The 13,372-nt window shown below is 41.5% G+C and overlaps 1 protein-coding gene across 1 annotated transcript; it reads right to left on the reverse strand.

Annotated features, from left to right (window-relative positions):
- Positions 1-3,260: 3,260 nt before the first annotated feature.
- LOC147527635 (hepatitis A virus cellular receptor 1 homolog) lies at positions 3,261-10,740 on the reverse strand. Its single transcript, XM_086621551.1, has 8 exons — positions 10,692-10,740; positions 8,352-8,696; positions 7,698-7,748; positions 5,743-5,822; positions 5,443-5,499; positions 4,567-4,681; positions 3,904-3,940; positions 3,261-3,511 (listed from the first exon to the last, which is right to left on the reverse strand). Exons 1-8 carry the CDS (start codon positions 10,738-10,740, stop codon positions 3,418-3,420), a joined length of 828 nt encoding a protein of 275 aa, XP_086477677.1. The 3' UTR covers positions 3,261-3,417.
- Between the last annotated feature and the right edge of the window lie 2,632 nt (positions 10,741-13,372).

The following is a 13,372-nucleotide window of genomic DNA, read 5'->3' on the forward strand; positions in this document are numbered from 1 at the left end:
TTTATTCTGAATCAAAGTGATGCTGCAATGCTGCTCCTGTACCTTCACATGCTTCAGTGCAGCATAAACAGCAACCAGAGGGGACAGACACAATTCAGCAGTGTTCTATTGCCAACATCATAAGGCAGGTTAACCAGCAATCAGTAAAATATCTGATTTTCTATATTCTACCAGATATGGTTCATACAATGCCAAGCACACACAGCCCCAGCCGTTCTGTGAACAGAAGTAATGAAACTCGATATGTCCAATATCCTTGAGACTTTTTCCCTGCAATGATCTCAGTTTCTCCTTTGCCTCTTTAACTCAAGCAGTGGCTGTGAGCTGATGCCCAGTTTATGCCAGTGCAGGGAGCAGTTGAATCCCACTTGGGGCACAAATTTGGGTGTTTATCCAGCTACCAATTTCCCAGAAGCTTGTCAAAACAGAATTGGTCAATATGTTGCAGGTGACTAGGGAAGGAAGGGGATGAACACAGCATCATGCCAGTTTTCGTTTCTTTAGCAAGACTGGGCTAAATGCAGCATAGTGCATTGAAAAAGGCCACCCAAAATCCGAGCACGCTGGGAAGAACCAGAAAAATGTGCTTTGCTTTCTGCTTTTGTACTGCTATCTAGTGGCTTCTTGCAGCTAGAAAAAGAAAGGCAGAGAGGTCTGAAAAATATTGGTTCGCAACCGTTAGCCTTATCGTGCTCAATGTGCTGCCAGTTTCTGTGCAGCTGGATAATCTCTTACTGGGTGAACGGGCTCCAAGTGCCACTTGCATTTCTCTGGGGCTCATTTTGAAATGCCTGTTCTAAGACCCACTGACATGAGTGGAAGTAATGAAAAAGCACAGGAAGCTTCTGCCTGCATGTATTTGTATGTATTATACTGCATATCCAAGGCAAAGCTCTTGCTCCACATAACCTTTGCAAAGTCTGTTTGCCAAGGAACTGCACAGCAGAAAGAAAATTTTGATCAAGATTTTGGTTATTGGATATCCTAGGACTTTATTTTACATGGAAAACTCAGTGATATAAGAATTAGTCTGAATTAATCTATAATACTAAGAAAAAAATATCCTTATGGACAAGCAGTTGTCATGATTAGCAGTCTTGAGGACAGCCCTCAAACTCTTTAGGACCACAAGCGGTTGGAATTAGATAATTTTTGAAACTCCACGCTTGCCTAGCTCTGATTCCAGTAGAGATTGATTTGGTAAGTTACAGAAAGCAGAAATTGCTGAAGATGTTTTCTGAGATGTGGTTCAGAGATCGGCTCAGACCAGACTTCCTTCAGCTCTGGTCATAGGCTGGTGCCCACCACAGTGACATGCTCAGCCAGGCAGAAGGAGAACAACGTCTGCAGTAGGGTCAGTAATTTTAGTTTAGTAATTGTTATGAATAGTCAAATACAAAAATAGAGTCTGACACAAGCAGATCCTTTCTAGTTTCGGTACCTTCTTACACAAAGCAACACATAACATGAAGACAGAAAGCAGCAGAGCTGGTTTCTTCCACTGCCTTTCCTGGCCCAGGGATCAGTAATCACCTAATATCTGTGCTCTATAGTCAACCACGAATTCACCTGCACATTTTCAGCCTTTTAGGTCTGCTGCAACACAGCCCCAAGTCAATACACAGCACAAGTGAAAATACAAAGCACACCAGGCTCATCTATCCCAACTTACTTTCCATTTCTTCATTCCTCAACAGGATGAGGAGCCTTTCCCTCCTTTGTGAGCCTTTGCAAGCATGCTCATCTCCAGTACCCCACCTTAGCCAGGCTCTCCAGGACTCCTAGGGCAAAACACTCCTCTTCCCAGCCAGCTCAAGCCCTCCCATCTCCACCAGCTGGGGCAAGGATGGGTAACTGCTCCACTGACCCCAGCTCCCCTTAAAGCACAACCAGACCATGGCCCCAAGTGTCTCAGCTGTTAACACAAATAAACACTGGTTTTATTATTGCTCCTTTACACCTCATCGGATAATACAGCTTTATTCTTCACATGACTCCCTTGAAAATGATGAACTCAATGATGGAAAGTTTGCAGCAAATCTGCAAGTCTTTCCCATGGCAGCAACATCTACTTCAGGTATTCCACGCTGCTGCTTGGGATGAGCTTCAGGGAAAAATTTGTATTGATCAATATGTGGTAGGAGTTGGTCTCTGTCCTGCCTGCACTACTTTTCTGCTCTTTCAGGAGGTCCCCAGCCTCTGTCTAAAAATATGTTTTTAAAAACAATCCAGGAAAATTATTCTTCCACTTAAAGCTGATTTGGGTGTATTGTGTCTAGTGCTCAACAATGCATAAAGTGTTGATTCATCCTGATGGGGCTGCCTCCGTTTATTTTTTAGATAAACAAAAGTTTAGTGTTGCAGAGAACAAAAGCAAAGAGCCAGGTCTAACTGAGGAACAATGGAGAAAGGCGATAGCCCACAGGTACTCCCCATTTATGAGCTAAAAGCCATCAAACAAATTCAGCATAAGACATTAGAGTTGTTTGGTATCTAGAGGGGTGTAAGGGCAGGGCGAACTTTCAGTCAATATTTTGTGCAGTGTCCATAACTTCTCCACAAGCTAAGAAAAGTGAGAATTTAGTTGACTTTACAAAGTACTTATATTTTATTTAGTTGCTTTAGAGACCTAGAAGTAAGACGTTGCACCCTGAGGATTTCTCAGAGGTTAGGCAGGCCCAAGGAAAAAGCCAGAGAAAAAAAGTGATGTATTTGGCAGAGGAAAAGACACTTAGTCATCATTCTCTGAAAACAAGCTGTGAATATTCTGCACATTGAAGTACTAATCCTGTAGGCTCCAAGGACATCCCATGAGGAGGTGAGCATCAATAGCTCCTCCAGATTTAACTACAGGTGGACAGGAATTAGTACATTGCATTACTGAGCTGTTACCAGGACTAAGCATATCTGACTAATGAAAATTCAACTAAATGTATATTGAAATACTAATATTACCAAGTTTTTCCATGTGTCATCTTTGTCATGGCAGCTATGAGATTGCTTCTGCCCTCTGATGGCATGGACTCTTTTGTAGCTGGCAGACAGAACACACAGTGGAGACAAACTTTTAAAACACACACGCTTTTCCTTCTGTAATTGAGTGTCCATTCTGGCACCTCCTCTTTTTTCCAAAAAGGAAGAAAGAATTGGAAGTAGATAATAAATATAAGAGTAACTTTATTTAGGGTTTATTTAGTGGATTCTGGAAATTTCCATTCAAGCCAGTAGAGTTTCTGCTTCTGGAACAGGCTGGTAAAGTTTTTAATTAGAAGTGTAGCTTTTATTTGTTTTATTAGAATTATGTAAATAATGCTTCAGTAGTCCAGTCACGTTTAGCCACTGAGCAGAGGGAGCAGCTAACATTTTGCAAACTATTTAATGTCCCAGGGATGACAAAAGCAAGCATGCATACAGTCCTTAGTGTATTATATAAACATTTTCCTCTGCATGGATCTCATCTTCCAGGGCACTATGGTTCCCTGCACGTTTTGGCCTCAAATAGGTAATGAAGCTGCACAAAAGAGTAAAAACCATGCTGTTAAACAAAAAACAGACAATAGAAACACAGAAGAGCAGATAGCTAAACCAACCAGCTCACCGGAAATACATAAAATATGTAAAATCACTTATTTAAACAGAACTGATAATGAATCATTTTCCACTTATGAGACAGCTCACACTTGAATTCTGCATGCTCCCAAATGCAATGAACTGATACTCATTTTTGCTTACTAACTAATAATAAGTAGCAGGATTTATTAATCTATTTTTGCAATGTTTCCCATTAACTTGAGAATAAAAAAAGAAAGTCAAAGTCTGTGGTGGAATGGTCAGCATACTGACAACATTTTCTTTCTGCAACCTAGTTTGTCTTATCAGCTGAAGTAGAAACAGAATACTTACTTTGCAAAGTCACCCGTCTTCTTTGTATATAAATATTCTAAGGACCATCCAGAATGAAAAAATCAAGAGATAAAAAGAAAGAAAACAAATCATTTTGTTTAAACCATCAGAAGCAAGCAAAGTAGCAGGTTAAAAAAAAAAATATTCAAGTGTAAGAAACTAAATAAGGGAACTTTAAACAGATGTTTTCAGAATAGGAAATCTCCATTATTTCCATGAGATCTAATTCATATGGCTTGGTCTGATCAAAAGTCTCTGTGCAGAAAGTCTGGCACATAGAAAAACATTGGATATAGTTAAGAAACCAGTGTCTCTCCTGTTATCATTGGGAAGGACTGGGACAACACAGCAACTGAGGAAGGGGTAGGAGAAAACAAGAGGGGCAGGGGAGGTGGGCTTGTATCACACATCTCCTCACCAAACCATGGGTCGACTGATTGCTAAGGAGTCTGAGAGATAAAATGATGAGACCACATTGGCACCTTGCCATTCTATGCCCCAGAGCCTAAAGGGGGGATCTGGGCAAGCAACCACAGTGCAGGGCACAGAGCGAGGCCATCCAGAGACCTTGGCTCACTTCCCTGAAGCAGAAGACATGTGACATCTGCCACAGCTGTGATGTACTGGACCTATCTGTGAATAACCACTGTGAAAAGTACTTACGTTTAGTAAGGAACAGAGCAAAAATAAGGATGGCCAGAAGTACTGCACATAAACCAATCCCAATGTATAGCCCATGTTCTGAATACTGCTGACTGGAAAGTGAGAGAGTCACGTTCTGTCAAACACAAAACAGATGAGCATTAGTGACAGTGGGAGCAAGAAGCCCATACAGTACCCAAAGGCCATTTGTGTGTTTTGTAACCCTGTAGTAAAAGTATACTTAAGAGCAAGAGCTTAATTTGAGATACAGGACTAGTTTCAAGCAGAATCACTGCAACAGTTGTGTGAATCATCCTGCAAACAGATTATTTCTTGAGATAGTCGAAGGACCTGAAGTTGACAAATCCCACATGTTCAGGTTTAATACTATTTGGTGAATATTCTATTTAGTTCTTATTATGAAAATATCTCCAGGTGTTACACACATTCCCTTTTTCTTAGCTTATTCAGTACTTATTCAAGGCTTTATACTTAGAAGTAAACAGGCCTTCTCCTTGCAATGGTCATTATTTAGGCAAAATTTCTTTCTGAAGCCAGCAGTTAGATATCTAACCTCTCATGAGGAACTCAGGGCTGGGAAGATACTGAAGCACAGTATGGTCCCTGACTTAACATTCTGCAAATGCAGTTGTATGAACATCCACAGCACATACTGCAAGGCAGTACATCACAGCAGGCCTTCCCAAAGGCTAGCTTGGCTGTCTTCTCTTCCTGACAAAATCCAGGTGCTGCTACTGCCCGTCGCCCTGCAATATGTGCTGGAGGGCTCAGCAGGACAGACACAGAGCTGCCTGTTTGAAGCCCACCGCACGGTGCAGGTGCATTGCTACCCTGTTGGGTGGTCCAATTTCTGCTCTTCCCCACACCCTGCCATACCTGCAGGTCTGAGGTTACATCCAAGCGGTCTGAGGCGCCTGAGCAGGGACCAGACGCCTGAAAGGCGATACAGATGTTACGAAATCTCTTCCTACATTAGTAGGAAGTACTTTCTGCATGCAAAGCAGGGCTTTTTCCCCTTTAATAACGAGCACATAAGCATTCTTTCATACACACTAAATGTGCAGACAACAGAAAACAAATTTTTTGCAATCAAACTAAAACAGTAGGGATGACCCAATAACCTCTTATATCTGCCCACTTTGTCTAGATACGCTATAGCACAACAGAGATGCTTACGGTCTGAAGAGCTTCCGAAGCAGAAGCCGGTGGCCATGTTCTTGCGATGGTAAAGGATGATTCGCTGGTGCTCCCAGCAGCTAAGCAAAAGCAAGACAAACACATCACTTGGACAGAGAACCATTTTGCCTTGACAGAGAGAAGTTTGTACTGCTGACTTGAGACCACCGAACTTAAGTATCTCTCTATCAGGAGTCTTGGCTCTGCTTATAAAGAAGTTGGTGCCTTCAGAGGGCAGCACAAAACTCTGAATATTGGAGCCCCTGCTGCCCTTTTTAGAGCTTTGAATTCATTCCAGGAAACATTTAGCTCTCACTGTTATCTCAACACAGAGCCTAGAAGGAAGGAGTTACCAAAGTAGACATCTGTTTTTGGAGCGAAGAGGCAGTGGATGTCTAAAGCAAACTTAGGTCATCTGATGAAAACTGACTAAGGTTAGCTCAGGGCCTAAAAAGAGCAAGTGGTGCAGAGTTAGAGAAAGCAAGTGTCCCAGACAGAAATACCATAAACAGACTGACCAAAGTGTGATATGTTTGCATAAGGACTTGCAGCATATTTTAAGGTAATTTCCCAGAGCAAAGCTGTTTGCAGTATTTAAAATTCAGAGCTACAAACTTATGTCTTCCATAGCATCAGTCTCAGTTTCTCCATGTGTTGTCAGATGATATACAGCCCGCCTGAAAACAAAGTCTCCTGTTCACGTTATGACAATCCCAGCTGGTTCCTTTGATGTTTTAAACTGTTACCCTTATCTCAGAAGCTTTATTCTGAAGAGGATAGGATCATCTGCTCTACTGTTCTCTTCCATAGGAGATGCTGGAGTGTTTCTACATCAGAGGCACTTGGCCATCTGCCTTTTCCAGTCTCCCTCTGTGTGAATGTGCACATAATAACTTCTATTCTGAAAACATAAAAAATTTTTCCACCAGCAGCTAAGGAAGATGTCACAGGGTTAACAAAACCCGTGAGTTCTAAGATTGGAAGCTGTGTTATTTGCAACTAGAATAGAAACAGTTTGAGAAAATTTTCACTTCTTCTTCCAAAAAGGAAATGCAACTGCTATAACATTTTAGAGTTGCTTAGCTGGAAACATCTGAGACGGAGGGAGAAATACAAATGGAATCCCTGATTTTTATTTCAAAATCCAGAGAATAAGCTATCATTACACTACGAGCTCTCTCTTGTGTAAGGGAAACTAAAATTGTCTTTTTCAGTCTGAAAAAGGTGCAGCTGAGTGGGTACACAATAGAAGTCTAAAAACTTGAGTAGAATGGAGAAACAGTGAGGAATAGTCATTCACTGTCTCTTCCACTACAATGGGGGCCCTCGCATGAAATATGCATATGCCACAGTGGATGTGGGCAGCCTCAGAGACACAAGTTATGGCAGGGTAGAAGAATACTTTGGTTCTGTATCACAAAATTACTGCCCTGTTTCTATGATCCTCTTAATCATCTGCTCTTGACTGCTACTGGAGATAGGATCCTGAATTAGATGCACTTTTGAGCTAGCCCAGTAAAACTGTTCTATGTCATATTACGTTGAGCAACAAATAAATGGATTTAATAATGAGCACACTCGTCTCCTAAAAATTTGTGTTACTGTTCACAGGATGTATTTCCAGAAGACAAGGTGATATTTTTATACCACAAAGAAAACAACACACTCAAACAACTGCCACAAGGAGAACAATGCTTGCAGCATCAATAAAACATCTACCTAAGCGTAACACCTGAGAGCTAAGTTCCTCCCATGTATATATGTTCCTTCTGTTGGGCTCTCCATATGCTCTCAGGCAGAATTTAAATCCAAGTTCTGATTTCTGGTTCTACAGTAATGTTTAATATATTTTATCAAGACATTTCTATTATATATCGGTTTGTTTCCTTCCCAAGATCCTCATTTGCAATTTAGCTTATATATGCTATTGAGATTAATACTTGGATAAAAGTTACCTGAGGTCTGTTCAGAGGTGTAAGTGTGAGGACTTGCAGTAGAGATCCTAGCTGATGTTAAAAAATAAAACAAAACCAACATACGTTATCATTCACTTTAGTGTGCATTTAGGTAGTGAAAGATAAAGTGTTTCTATAATAAAAATTTGCTAGCACCAGCTACACAAGTACATCTATCAGCCACTTATTCCATATTTGTAAAAAGAATGATAAGAGAAAAACTAAAAATCAAAGGAAGAGTTGATTAAAAAATTGTCTATGCTAATTTTGTGCCCCTGTGCTTTACTCCAGAATCAAGCATGGAAAAGGAAGCATCGCTTTCTATGAAAAGGGTGCAAGTATAACACTTGGGATGAATTAAGTACCCTATGCTGCCCTTTCTCTTAAATTCTTCAAACAGAGCTCCTAAGAAAGCTCAGTAGTGCTGTGCACCATGAAACAAAGCACCATGTCCTTTTTTTTTTAATTGCAGTAACAGTGCCAGGATTACCACAAAACCAAAGACATCTTAATTTAAACAGAAGATCTGCAAAGTCCTAAAGATCAGTCCTACGGATTATTATAGAAATCATTTCCACCACAAGCTTTGAAATCCAGACTCAACAGCAGATGTACCACAATAGTACTCACACAAGCACACACCTTTGCACGTACCTTTCTTAATTACAACCCAGTGATTACTTGTCTGATCATTGAACCACCCTGGGATCTCCACGCGGCAGCAGTACCTCCCACTGTCTGCTTCCTCAGCGTTCACGATGGTGAGGGACACGTCGCCCTTCAGCAGGTTCCCTTTCAACATATACCTGCTGCCGTACCGCTCTGTCACCTTCCAGCCATCTGTCCAGATAATGGGCCAGTTACATTTTGAAGCAGGGCAGGAGTCACGACCCCAGCACATCGATGTGATGTCTTGCGTCCCCCTAACAGTGTAAGAGCAGGGCACAGTGACATTCTGACCAACGTCTCCATTCACAGGTAATTCTGATACTGTGGGGCCTGTGGACAAAAAGACAAACGCAGTTGTTGAGCGCAGTGCAAGCAAGCAGAGGCTTCTCATGCATCTTACGTGACCCAGTAACTCCCATCTCGCAAACACCACCAGGCGTTGCTGGATCAGGTTTTCCATGAATGGATGTGAATCCAGCAGGATCAACACGGTGAGGAATAATGATCAGGCAGTGATTTTTTCAGAATATTGTCTCTAGCCAGAGAAAGAAGAAAAGCACTTTCTGCAGGCAGGCAGAGAGGTGAAGAGAGAACAGAGTTTGGATCTGCACAGCCCTGTCACTTCTCTTTAGCCATGTCTGGTCTGTTAGCTCTTTATTTTAATCCTTAGTTCAGATTGAATCCAAGTCACGCATGGGGGAACAGTAAGACACAGACTTTCATTAAACCCATTGCATGAAACTCTTCCCCCTTTTCAATGAAAAGCCACTAAACAGCAGGTTTCATCAGAATGATTGCTACTGAACACATTTCCTTTTTTCTTGCCTGATGACAGATTTTGCCCATTCCTATTAGATTTTTCAGACCTTTTCTAAGACACTTTATATGATCTTTTTTCACTACCTTATTTTCTTTCCTCATTCTTATGCCGTTTCTCACTTGTTTTGTTTCATTAAGTCATTTTTCACGCTTCCAGAAGGTTGTGTCACGCTACTGAAGTCAAAACAGTAAGACCTAGCAGCCAGGAGCCCACTCATCACAGTGAGACAGTTGCTTTTGCTGTATTTAGATCACTCCAGTCAATACTCCCTTTAGGAGCGTTTTAATAAAAAGCTGTGTTAAGTGCCAGCCAAAATCGTTTGTGCTCTGGTGATCCAGTCATAGCCATCTGGTAACCACCACCTTCTAACAGGTTACGCTATGGGGCTTCTGAGGTACCTGCTCTTTCTTCTTGTACTTCAAAATAAAAAAAAGTATTTGCCACATATTTTTGCTACTACACATTTTTTACCAAATTCAGTAACATGACATCATATGCGTAAATATTTTGATCTAGCCGTATTAACATTCAAGAGGGAGAATTCACTGCAGGAAGTACAGGCAACAAATAATCTCTATTAAAAGTCTAGCCCAGTCTATAATTAGGAAGGGAGCTCCCCGAGGCAGGTCAGCCAACACGGGCCAGTGGATGTCAAGCACTGCACGGCTTCATTGCAACTGTTCCTTGTGGAAAAGCTGTTTTGCCCAGTTCAGCTCAGTCATTTTCCTAAGCTATTACAGTTAAAAACACATCTGCATGCAGAGATTTTGCCACAGTAGCATATTAGAAACTAATCTCTGAAAATAATGTATTCTATTTAATATAAAAAAGCAAGCTCAAAATTAATCTCATCATAAAAGGCTTTATAAAGAGCTATAAGAAACAATAGCTGTAATATCCCTTTTCTTTCTGATGAATATATCCTACCAACAAATTTTTAATGTCTATCTGCCTATACTAGTACCGCTCTCCAATCTATTGTTTTCAGTGCTATTGCCTTTAGTAATGTTTTCCTAGGAGGATTGCTTTCTCAGAATAAAAAAGGAAAAATTATCGATTTTCCCAATAAAATTTCATATTGGCAAAAGAACACCAGAAGCCAGAGCTGACTTTTCGCTTATCTTCATAAAAGCATTCACCTTCACAAAGCCTGTTGAAGTGAGATGTCCTTGTCCTACATCTTTTCTAAAATGATTTCAAGTCCTCCACTCCTCTCAGATAATCATTATCTAAAAAAACCCAAAAGATCATTCACTAATTAAACAAGCAGACAGCCCAAGAGGCAGTGCCTTTAAAACCATGATTTTGTTTTTAAAAGGAGATAAAGCCAGAAGATGACTCGAGTCACTGTGATAAAGTTCTATCCATAACGCAAAACTGCAGTTTCTGTGCCATATGGCCCCTCTTCCTGTCGTAACATAAAATCTCTCTTTGCAGCCCCCAGAAACATTGATGCATGTTACCCCCATCCACCTCCACCTGTTTGTTTAGGCCCACTTAGTTACCTGCAAACAGGATCAGAAAAACCCAGTTCATACAGAAATAAGACGACATTGTGGCCGAAGACGAGGAACACCCCTGTTCACCCTTCGGGCACCTACATTCAAGAAAACTTATCTTCACAAGCTTCTTGTTTTACTTCTGAGTGCGTCACCTTCAGACACAGCTGAGAACGCCCTTTAGTCTAATGCGGATTGCTTTTCCTGTGGTTAGTCTGCTCGTTTCAAGCGGCACAGACAAGCATAGGGCACGCAGCTGAACTCCTGCTGACTGTGGTCTCACTAAAAGGCTAAAATACTTCAGAAATCTACTTCTGCTTTTTCCCAGATCTGCTTGATTACAGAAGATGAAGCTGTTGTCAGCACCACTGAGCTGACAGAACTCTCAGTAATCCATTGCCCCATACTGCGTCCTGCACCTTCAGGCAAACGTTATTTTCTTTCCAGGCTACAGTTTGGTAGTGTTAAAAAGTTGTCCTACAGTTACACAGTTGTAGCCTAATAGAGTTGCAGTCTTTCTTCATCCAATTCTTCAAACCTCTATATGCATCTGGGCCTTTGCACTATAAAGTAAAACACACAGAAATCACTTTAAAAGTAGCGTGGAAACCACATCGTCCCAGGCTCAAGGCTCCCTTTGACAAAATGTTGCCAAAACACAGTTTTTAAGAAATGGTGTTCCCTGGCCACTCTCCCTGTCCCTGGGTTCCCTAGCTCTTCTTGAGGACAGCTTGTCTCTTTACATCGTTTGGACTAGAACTGCAGCTGTGACCAAGGGCACTCGATCCAGGGCCAACAAATCTTCTTTGCTGAAGCAACTGATCTACCTCACGCTGTTTAATACAGACAAAATTAGGTTCTAAGGAGCTACTTTTTATCAATAACTGACACAGCAGAAATGCTTCCGAAAAGGAACGTCAGGCTTGAATCAGAACCAACAGAGCTCTCACACTGACTACCTTACATGAGAGCAGAGTCACCAAAGTGACAGTTTCTTTAAGTGAAAAGGAGGAAAAACACGGGATTGAAGGAGGCGAGAGACTGACAAACACCAGCCACATACTTGTAGGAGAGAACTGAGAAAAAGAGGGATTAAAGGGGGATTTTCGCATGCAGTGGCTGGAAGCAGGACCCTTAAGAAAATGCTCCTCCTTCACTCCTCTAGTTCCTGGGGAAACAGGAAACTGCAGACAGCTGCTACAGGAACAATTCTGACCGTTAATGGCAGGATCCTGAAACTGTTCTGCACAAACGAGAAGGCAGGGCAACCTGGCTCTGGCAGACGGCTGGTGACCACATTAGCCACCACCATGCCATGGCAGTGCATGGCACCAGCTGATGAACTCCTCTTGCTGGCTCAGTGTGCAGCAAACATTCACCCGCAGACTGGGACACGTCCCTTCTGCCAGGTAATGCAATAACACGCAGTGTGCGTGGGTCCACGTGGGTTCCTTCTCTGCATGGGCCACGTCTGAGCTCTGAAACAAATACACAGGATAAGAAAATAAGGAAACTGTTATCCCAGAGCTCTGCTGGAGCCCATTCTGCTCACTTCACCCAGGTTGTTTTGTTCATACAATAAGTCTACAGTAGTTCAGGTGCTGTCTGCACCCCAGGAAAGCCATTCTGGCCACATAGTAACAGAACGTGAGAGATACAGGGCATCAGTTAACCTACTTGCACTGGATCTCATTTCATAAACACAGACCATATCGAATGCCTTGATATCATTTCCGAGTTTCTACATGCCAGTTTTCCAAGTTCCTATTTTTCATTTGTGCAAGAAATGAGCACCACTTCTGCAGAAAAGGTGCCAATGTCACCTTTTCCATGCAGCCCTTAATGTAGCTGCACATTTTATGACTCAGAGTATATACCCAGATCACACTTTGTGAAAATAAAACCAAACCGAAACATTAAACATTGAGATAAGTTTAAAGCATTGTTGGAAGCATCTCTTCACTGCACTATTTTAAAGCTGTATCATTAAATAGTGGGTTTTTTCCTCTTCCCCCTAGATGATCAGAGCTACCACCTTTCCCTTTTCCCCACTGGTGACACTTGGCTTCTCTGTATCAAGAAACTCGGAACTTTTTAACTAACCGTACTTCTGTTAATCCTGATGCTTGTTCAGATAGTATAACAGAATGGTTGGGGTTCTTTTCTTTCCCTTTTTTAAAAAAGAAAAAACCATCCAACAAAACACTGCTTAACACCTGATATTAATGTTATCTCATCAAGTTTCATAAAGCAAATATAATCCAACACATATTGTACACATTATTTCAGGGGTAGAATACTTCAGATGATATCACATCCAAAAATAAAATCGGGATTTGCCGAGGTAAGATCTCATCATGAGGCAGGTTAATTAACACACTAGAGCAGACAACATTTGTAATCTCACGTGCTAGTCAGTAAGTCACATCACCCTACAGAACGTGTAGTGTCCGTTTACCCACACCAACAGGCGTATGCCACCCTCTTCACTGCAGCTACAGTCCGCTGTTTCCCCAAAGTGAAGCTGTAAAAGCAAAGAGGAAAACTATAATTGCTTTGACCTCACAATAGAGAAAAAAAGTCAATGTTTTGGCTGAAAAAAAAGCCATGGAAGCCACCCACGGCTTTCCAAGGGCTTACCTTAAAAATAGAAAAAAACTAATATAGAATGAACAAGTCATTTGTGA

The sequence above is a fragment of the Tauraco erythrolophus genome, chromosome 16, assembly GCF_009769465.1.
Source record: "Tauraco erythrolophus isolate bTauEry1 chromosome 16, bTauEry1.pri, whole genome shotgun sequence".
In the NCBI taxonomy this organism is placed as follows: domain Eukaryota; kingdom Metazoa; phylum Chordata; class Aves; order Musophagiformes; family Musophagidae; genus Tauraco; species Tauraco erythrolophus.